Source organism: Esox lucius, chromosome 13 (genome assembly GCF_011004845.1).
Source record: "Esox lucius isolate fEsoLuc1 chromosome 13, fEsoLuc1.pri, whole genome shotgun sequence".
NCBI classification, from domain to species: domain Eukaryota; kingdom Metazoa; phylum Chordata; class Actinopteri; order Esociformes; family Esocidae; genus Esox; species Esox lucius.
Window position 1 is genome coordinate 28,517,625 of NC_047581.1, and position 8,624 is coordinate 28,526,248.

General features: G+C 43.3%; 1 protein-coding gene across 1 annotated transcript in view; it reads right to left on the minus strand.

Annotated features, from left to right (window-relative positions):
- LOC105014502 (cAMP-specific 3',5'-cyclic phosphodiesterase 4D) overlaps positions 1 to 7,828 on the minus strand; it is a 103,052-nt gene extending 95,224 nt beyond the window's left edge. Inside the window, exon 1 of the mRNA XM_020052812.3 lies at positions 6,806 to 7,828. Coding sequence (XP_019908371.1) covers positions 6,806 to 7,059 — 254 coding nt within the window. The 5' untranslated portion in view covers positions 7,060 to 7,828. The remainder of the gene's footprint in view (positions 1 to 6,805) is intronic.
- Positions 7,829 to 8,624: the final 796 nt, after the last annotated feature.

Genomic DNA, 8,624 nt, shown 5'->3' on the forward strand with positions numbered 1-8,624 from the left:
TCACACTATTGCTGCACCTCTTATAACTACTGCTCCTCTTACCGCTCCTCCTCTTACCGTTCCTTACCACACCTCCTCTTACCGTTCCTTACCACTCCTCCTCTTACCGTTCCTTACCACTCCTCCTCTGACCGTTCCTTACCACTCCTCCTCTTACCGTTCCTTACCACTCCTCCTCTTACCGTTCCTTACCACTCCTCCTCCTGTTGTGAATGGCTCCTGTTCACACGTAGAATTTTAAGGTCTTTACATTTGCTTCTTTGATTCACAGAAGATGAGGTAACTGCCCATAACATTGTGCAGCTATATGAAAGTTTTTTTTGTGACCAGCTCTCCGTCTGTTTTGCCAGTCCAGCCCACGGCAGGGCATGAGGCCATGCAAAGTGCACGCCATACCTAGACTACTGCAAATTGCTGAGTCCGGGTGGTCTGCTGTGAGATGTTTTCTTTTCGTATGCACGGGTTCAGCGTGGGCTGTAATTCCAGCTTTTCATACTACAAATTGCATAGAGAGCACAGACTGAAGGAGAACATGTACAAAGCAATGAATACAATATAACTGTTCTTCCCAAAAGGAGTGAAATGCGGTACAGCTTAATTTTGTATCGCACTTAACAATACCGGGCTCATTGAAGAACAGTATTTTTTAATTTGCCTTGTCAGGGTTCATTTAAAATCTTCAAACAAGTTGTTGAAATTGTTTAAAGGTAAAATAAGATTAAGAATTTATCAGGTTTCGGGTCCAGGTAAAGTATCTTCTAATACACTCTTTCATAATAAATTGTGTGCCTATAAGTGTGCCTTTGCTGGATGACGTCAATAAGTTGCTCCCACTGACCAGGTACTTATATAATATTCAGAGTAAAGAAATGCTGCCCACTCACTATTTGTAACTATTTTGTTATTGTTATTATACATTTTTACATGATTTACAGTAGTAACTGCTTTTTTTTTTCTCCTTCATTTTCCAGATTCAATAGTTCTTTTCTTTTGGAAAAATCCAGTACCTGAGGCATCTGGTTACAGGTCTCTCTCTCCCTTATGATCTATCCCTAACTCCTAAACCTGAACCTAATTGTGACCCAAACTGTAACCCTAAAACCTAATCCAAACTCTTACACTAACCATAAAACACTCTCCCCTCAACACACACACACACACATACAACACACCCTCACAAAGACAACCCCACATAAGTAAAACCCCATGTTAATACTTCTGTCATTGGGCAATGGATGTTAGAAATGATTGCCATCCGGCAGACCAATTACAAATTGCCATCCCTGACTCCTCCTTCCTAAACATACGGTATCCTTTGTACAATGTAAGCTGAATGCCACAATTACTCGTTAATTTCAAACTGCAACCTGGGATGAGGTTATATTTCTGTGGCAGATGTTTTTTGTGTTTTGCACTTCAGAAACATAATGGCCAACCAGTGACAGAATACCCATCCCCTAAACCAGTGGCTCACTCTCTATTATGTCCTCAGTAAAAGGTACACCACAAATGTGTATGTGTCTCTCTAAAGGACATGTTGCTCTATTATAGCCCCAAACGGTATTGCCTTTACCATTTCTCTAAATAGGAGTCAGGAGTCAGCATTTCATACAGTTATGTGCTTATTCACCACTCAGCTCAACTGAAATGAGACAAAAGATCACAAGACCTTATGAAAACAGTGAGCAGTTGCTGGTGCTACTAAAATGGTGTTAAATGGAACTTGTGTTTGGCAGATAAGAAAACACCTGAGCAAATCCATCTCTCTTCTAGAAACGAACAATTTACAACTCCTCCCCTTTTGCGGAGTTACAATACAGTTTGAAGGAGTGGGACATTATTATGTCACTGAGGTCTTAAATTCTTCCAAGACAGCATGTCTTTCGGATTGTATCTCCCTTGTTTACTAAAGGAATTCAGCAAGACTTTAATGTTAAGTCATTCACACTGAAGATCGGCTTCTCCAAAGCTCTACCCCATCTACCTCCATTCATTCTGGGTGGAGCGGATGTTCCAGTTGTAACAAGCTCCGAATGGTTGAGCTTCCATGTGGACAACCAACTCAGTGGCGACCAGCACACTGTTCAGGGGCTGAAAAAGGCTTCAAACCATCTCCATTTCCTGACGGCGGTGGTAAGATTTGGCCTTCCCCACTGATGACCTTGTGAAAACGTGCACCACTCTGATCTGACTTTGGCTGGAGGCTACACAGGGAAGGGTAGGGAAAAGGGCAAGTGAGATCAGGACAACGTGACATCCCACTGACACCATCAGTACAGCCTCAGAGAAAAGCGAGGAGAAGATTACAGTTGTCACTGACATGCACAAACCAGACCCCCCTTAACATGACCTCCCTCCACAATCAAACTACTGTCCTACACAATCAAACCTTTAAATAAACTAATGTGACTTTTCAATCTAATGTGACAATTTTATGGTGAAACAATTAAAATGTATGTAGAATTTGGGGGTTTTAAATGTTGTTTTAACTATTCATACTGCATTATTCAGTCTTTATGACTCCGAGCATGAATGAAAATGAATCTAATCTAATCAACTAATTGACTGCTTGATGGTTATACCAGCTCCTATTATTGTATAATTTTTTCCCATATCCCTCCCACATCCATTCAGTCAAACAATCAATCTAATGTAATTTTAGACCCCAGTAGTTTTCACAAACACAAGCAAGCAATATCATTTGAATCATTGTACCGAGAAAACCATCCTTTGAAAAGCAAGAACCAAGGAAGGTTGACTATCTCTGTGAGACCGTTCTCCTGTGTTCTTCTTTTTCAGGATCCATTGGGTTCTTCTGCACAGCTCCTCAATCCTTTGAACACAATGCAACCAGCCTCCTGAACTATTGAATCATTAAGTGCTTTCCAACATCAATAACCTTCAACCATCTGAACTGTCAAGATCCTTTAACGATCCTGAATAATCAAGATCATTCACCTATATTAAACCATCCAGATTGTTCAACGATCCTGAACCATCAAGATCATTCACCCATCTCAAAATATAAAGAGCCTTCAACTATACGGAACCATCATGAACTTAAAACATTTCTGAACTATTACAATTGTTCAACCACCCCAAACCATAAAGAAACCATCAAGCTCTTCAACCAAATCGAACTGTCACGCTCATTTAAATATCCAGAACATTCCTTTCAACATGTGACACCTCTCCTGACAACTTCTCCCACTAGATTTTTCTCCTGCAACCACCTGACTATCATCCAGCCTGATTCCAAACTCAAGCTCATTCAGCTGACGTAATTGTGGATGCATATAGTGTAACGTATCCTACATTTAAATATCTTAAACATATTTAATAAGCAATTTCTTCTAGATTGAACCTATGCCAGAAACAGTCTAAACAATTCTGACAGCAATTACCCCAAACCTTACTAGAACAGGAGATTTACCCTATATAATACTTTTTAAATCGAATATTTTGGTCACACTATCATCAATATTAATACCATTCATAATGCTTGTACTGTAAATAAGCTCTGTATTACCCATCATCCTAGCAGCTTTATCACCACAGCACAGTCAGAGAGATAAAAATATCTAGCACCAGAAAGAGTCAGTAGTGTGTGTTGTTAATGAAGTGTGTAGCAGAGCCTACAGGGCAGTAAGCCATCAGATTTACTGGCCTGTCCAGTTGTCCTGCTCTCCTCTGAAGCTGTGCTGTAAAACAATGAGAGACTGATTGAGAGTAAATGGACTTCAATCAACAGTCTAACTGACAATAAGAGTCACTCACTGGGCCTAGGCATTCCCTTTATGTCACTCAAGTACAGGTAATCACTGGTTACGCACTCCAACCAGGAAAACCTGGCAGTTAAAATGTACTGGAATTTTGCTACCGGAATTTTGCTAATCTGACTATGCCTGTAAGCCCTCAGTCATTCCATGGTACCTGTTTTTGTAGTCATAAAATGGTAACACATTAGGATAGAGAAGGTTTGGGAAAAATTATTCTGTATACCTTTCATAAGGTCTAATATGTATGCTTTTTATAACATAAATCTCTGTCACTAAGATGGAGAAGATAAGTTGTTCTATTACTCTGTAATAGTTCTTACACCAAGACACGACTCAGTGCTGAGCAACAATAACGGTCTTTCTCTCTGTCTTGCTTCATATCAGTCATTGTCCTGAGTCGTGACTCGTGAGCAAGTACTGCTGGCTGCACCTCACTCACAGTCTACTCAGTTTGGCATTGCACGCACATTCTACCGCATACACAGATAAAGGCACACAAGCAGACACACACACATTCGTAAGTATATATACAAACTAATGTACTCACACACACAAAAAAACACTTCAAGGCCATCTTGAATCAGAGCCATTAATCTTTGAGGAGCCGAGAGTGTTTGTCGTGTGGCTGGAGGGGCTTCTTGTCACATCGCACCAGGCATGAGAACAGAATCATACCAGTATCATCTGAGTGTGGACAAGCACAGTTTCCAGTCTTAACACTAAGTTCGTGGTTAGAACTTCATGGTAGGAACATTGTAAAATCTTTGATCTGTATCCCAAAGCCTTCATTATAAAAAGCTGCACTTGGAAACACTCAAAACGTGACAACTGCCTAGTCCCATTTTAGAGCCGCTACCATCCAGTATCTGCTTGGTTGGACGCTGTTCCCCTTCCACATAAGCTGTCACACAAAGGATCTCTGCCAAACACAGCTTACTTTTTACTGTCTGTGACCACTGACAACCTCAGAACGAAGTGGACTGCATTCTCTATTTTTTGTTATAATAGCTAGCATTGCTTGCATTGCCAATAATACCAAAGCAATAATAACAATAACATTGGGCATAATCTTTGAAGACTTTTGGCACAACCACTGACTTTCTCTAGCAGTTGTCTCCCAGGCTTGTGTGACATCCGTACTTAATCAGTGCTCTTAACCTCACAAGCAGTAAAAAAAACTGTGATGTGTGATTAATTGGGTCAAAAGAAATGCACAAAATAGCAACGTGTTCTCTTCGACAGCCCTGGTTTATATCAGTGGTTGTTTATCTTCACTGGAGTTTTTGCATCTTAGCGTGATTGCCTGCTGGATTTAATAGTTTTCCCACCTTTTTTAGCCACTAAAGGCATGTTATTAACCACAGTAGACAATGGTTATGCCAGACTGTGCGGTCGCAAATATGGCGAAGAGAACAAAATTAGATTGCAAACTCGACATAGCTGGTAACTATGAATTTTGTTCATTCATCACATTGCTTTACTATTTTCAAAGGTTTTGCGTAAACCATTTGTGGTATGTCTCTAAGAGCTTGTTATTGCAAGTACATGGTAAGCCCAAGCCTTATTTATTACAACAATGTTATCTTACTAAAACCATATGTACTTCACATTATGTTTTTCAAAATGCATTGGTTATACATTTGAACTGCCAAGTACAGAACAATGCTTGCAGCACTGGTTTTTGTCACACGTTAGCTAGCAAATTTTACTTTTTCATCACGAATGCAAACACATCACCCTTTTGCTATATAAAGAATGCACATTTCACTTGAGTTTTTAAAATTCATTTTATAATGTTCATTATCTAAATGGTTAGGAGGCTGGAATTTCTCTCTCTCTCGCTCTCTCCATCTCGCTCTGTCTTTCTCAGAAGGCAACGCAAAATTAAGATGGAGAACGACGAGGAAGGCAATCGCGAAGCCTAGCTAGTTTCCATATCCAACTCATTAGCTCCATCACATCAAGAACAGAACACTAGAGAAAACTAGGGAAGGGATGGAAGGACATGAGGTAGAGGAGGAGAGGTTGGGGAAAGGCTAGAACGAGAGGGGAAGGGATGCTAAAGATCAGGACAGAAAAGGAATCGGGAAGACGTAGGGGAAAGAGGAGGAACATTAGAATGGATTTTTCATGAAAAAGATAATGAATGCGAAACAGGATGGTAAAATGTGGAATAAATGGAATTTTAATCACATAAAGGGCCTTGTAGAGGTTCCCTGGAGAAAAATGGGAAGAGGGGGAGGAGTGGAAAGAGGGAAGAGAGAAGGAGGGATGGATGATGGGAGGGGGAGAGGATGGTTAAAGGCGTGGGAGGCAGACAGGAATAGATAGGAGGCCAATTTATTCCGCAACTGCAGCTCCACACCCACTAGATGATGAAAGAACAGGCGGCTGAACAACATAATGCTGAATATCATTGTTTATAATACCAGCATAAACAGCGGCATAAACCAATATCGCAGGCAAGGTAGAATATATAGCAGGTACTTTAACAACCAAACCCATTTTTCCTTTTTCCTCCTTTTTTCACTGCATTCTAACACATCTCTCTCTCTTTTTCTCTCACTCACTCACACGCAGCAGCACATACACACATGCCCACACACACACACACACACACACACACACACATATGTCAGGACTGGACATGCACATACACATTCTATAGCCCCTGTACAGTGTGACAGCAATGCTATCGATAAGAACTCTGTTGGCAGTAGATTCAAAAATACATCAGCTCTGGAAATTCCGCAACAACAGCAGACACAAATTACAAACAACCAACAAAGAACGGGAACGGGCACACTTGAACAGCTTATCCAATCTCCCACACTGCCCAGAAAACCAACTGTCCTACACACAACTTGCTCAAGTTGGATACATGAGAAAATACGGCCATGCCCCGCATACCCACACAGTGTATTCACCCGTGAAGGTCGGGGAGCCCATTGAGACGCTCTCAGACCGACAAGCGCACCTTTAAAAGCCCTGCCCGCCCTCCCTCCCAGAGGCTCATGTTCCCTCACCATGTGTGCGCCACTGTGAACCTCCTCTGCTTGTGGTTGTTGTTGTTGATCAGCATGCGGCGTAGGAGGCGAGGGGAGTTCCGGGGGGAGAGGCGGGGAGAGATGGACGAGGGCGACCGGCGGTGCCCCCGGGTCCTCTCCGGCTGCAGCAGGTTCTCACGCAGGATTTTCACCAAGTCCTCGTTCAGACCGATATGTTTGACCATGGGAGGCACTGCCAGTGTGTCAACCCCCACGCTGGCCTGCTGGGCCATGGCTGCCTCGGGTAGACCGCCACCAGAAACAGCCGAACGACCGTGACCAACTGCCAGTCAAGAGTCAGTCTGGAACAGCTAGCGGTCGCCCACAGAAAAGCACTTCTGCGGCTAAACAACGCACTGAATCCCCAGCTCCCCCTGCAGCGGCATGGAAAACACCCTCCCACAGCTGGCTCTTATCTCACCGTTCTTCTACAGGGAAAAAGGACGCAGAAATCCCCCCCCAAAAAAACGAAACAACTATTTTGGGTCTTCCTGTGCCTGTCTTTCTCTCGGCTGACAGACGTACAGTGCATTCATTGTGCTCAGTTTCTCTGCTGGGGAGTACTGAAAGGCGCTGCTGTGGAGGTGTGACACAGGGATTGGCGCCTGAGAGGGGGTTCCGTCTTCCCAGCTCCCAAAGGTTGTTAGCCAGCCTGGCGCCACGCAGCCCTGGCTGACCTGTACCCTCTTGCCTGGCACAGCCTAGCCCGGTTTACTGCAGACCTCGTCCAGTGCAGTAGTCCAGTCCAGTTTGTGTTATGAAGTAGAAGTCTAGCTGTGCAAGACAGTCCGGTAGAGTCCGGTAGAGTCCGGTAGAGTCCGGTACGACAGCCCAGTGAAGTACAGTCCTGGTCTGCCTCTTTCCTGGTGCTGTGCAGAGCCTGGTGTAGATTGCTGACTGCAGGCTGTCTCTGTGATAATGATTCTCTGGAGCAGAGCTAAGCAGCACAACGCAAAGCGTCACAGCTCAGTACGGCACAGCCACTGTTTCAGCTCTCCTCCGAGCTCCGCTATGGCTGCCTAGGAAACTCTAACGCAGCAGGAGGTTGGCTATGTGGATGAGTCTCCGTGACATAACGACCAGAATCAGGAGAGCTTGTGTGTGTGTGTGTGTGTGTGTGTGAGACAGTGTGTTTAAACAGTGATTATGAAGGAGAATCAGGAGAGCGTGTGTGTGTGTGTGTGTGTGTGTGTATGAGACAGTGTGTTTAAACAGTGATTATGAAGGAGAAAGGAGCGTATGCGATTGAGATTGAGAAAGACAGACAGAGCAAGTGTCTGTGTACAAATGAGACGAGACACGGTGGTGTGACAGGCTGGTGGAAAGAGAGTGTGCACTGACCACATTTTGCAGGTATTCTACTGATATCAATCATTGTGATAATTATAAACGTGACAGCCGTTACTATGGACACCAATCACACTTCTAGTTCATTAATTGGTCATAAAAAAAAATGTGATTGAACATGAATGCATAAACAACATTCTGCTTAGTGTTATTATATTGATTCAGGGAATTAATTACGTTGAACAGTATGGATTTTGTTCACATCACCGAGATTTACATGAATGCGTGTGTCCACTCCATTCATCTGTCTGTGTGTCCGTCTGTGTGTGGGCAAACAGAAAGGAGCGTGAAGGGCGTAGGTTACTCCTGGGTCACTTGACAGCAGGTGCAGGAGACAGAACTAAAAGTGCACATTAGTTATTGAGTAACCCTTAGCCCGCTGAAAGCAGAACAGACTCATTAGCGGATTAGACAAGAGTGACTGGCTGGCTGGGAAACGCCCCAGGATGCT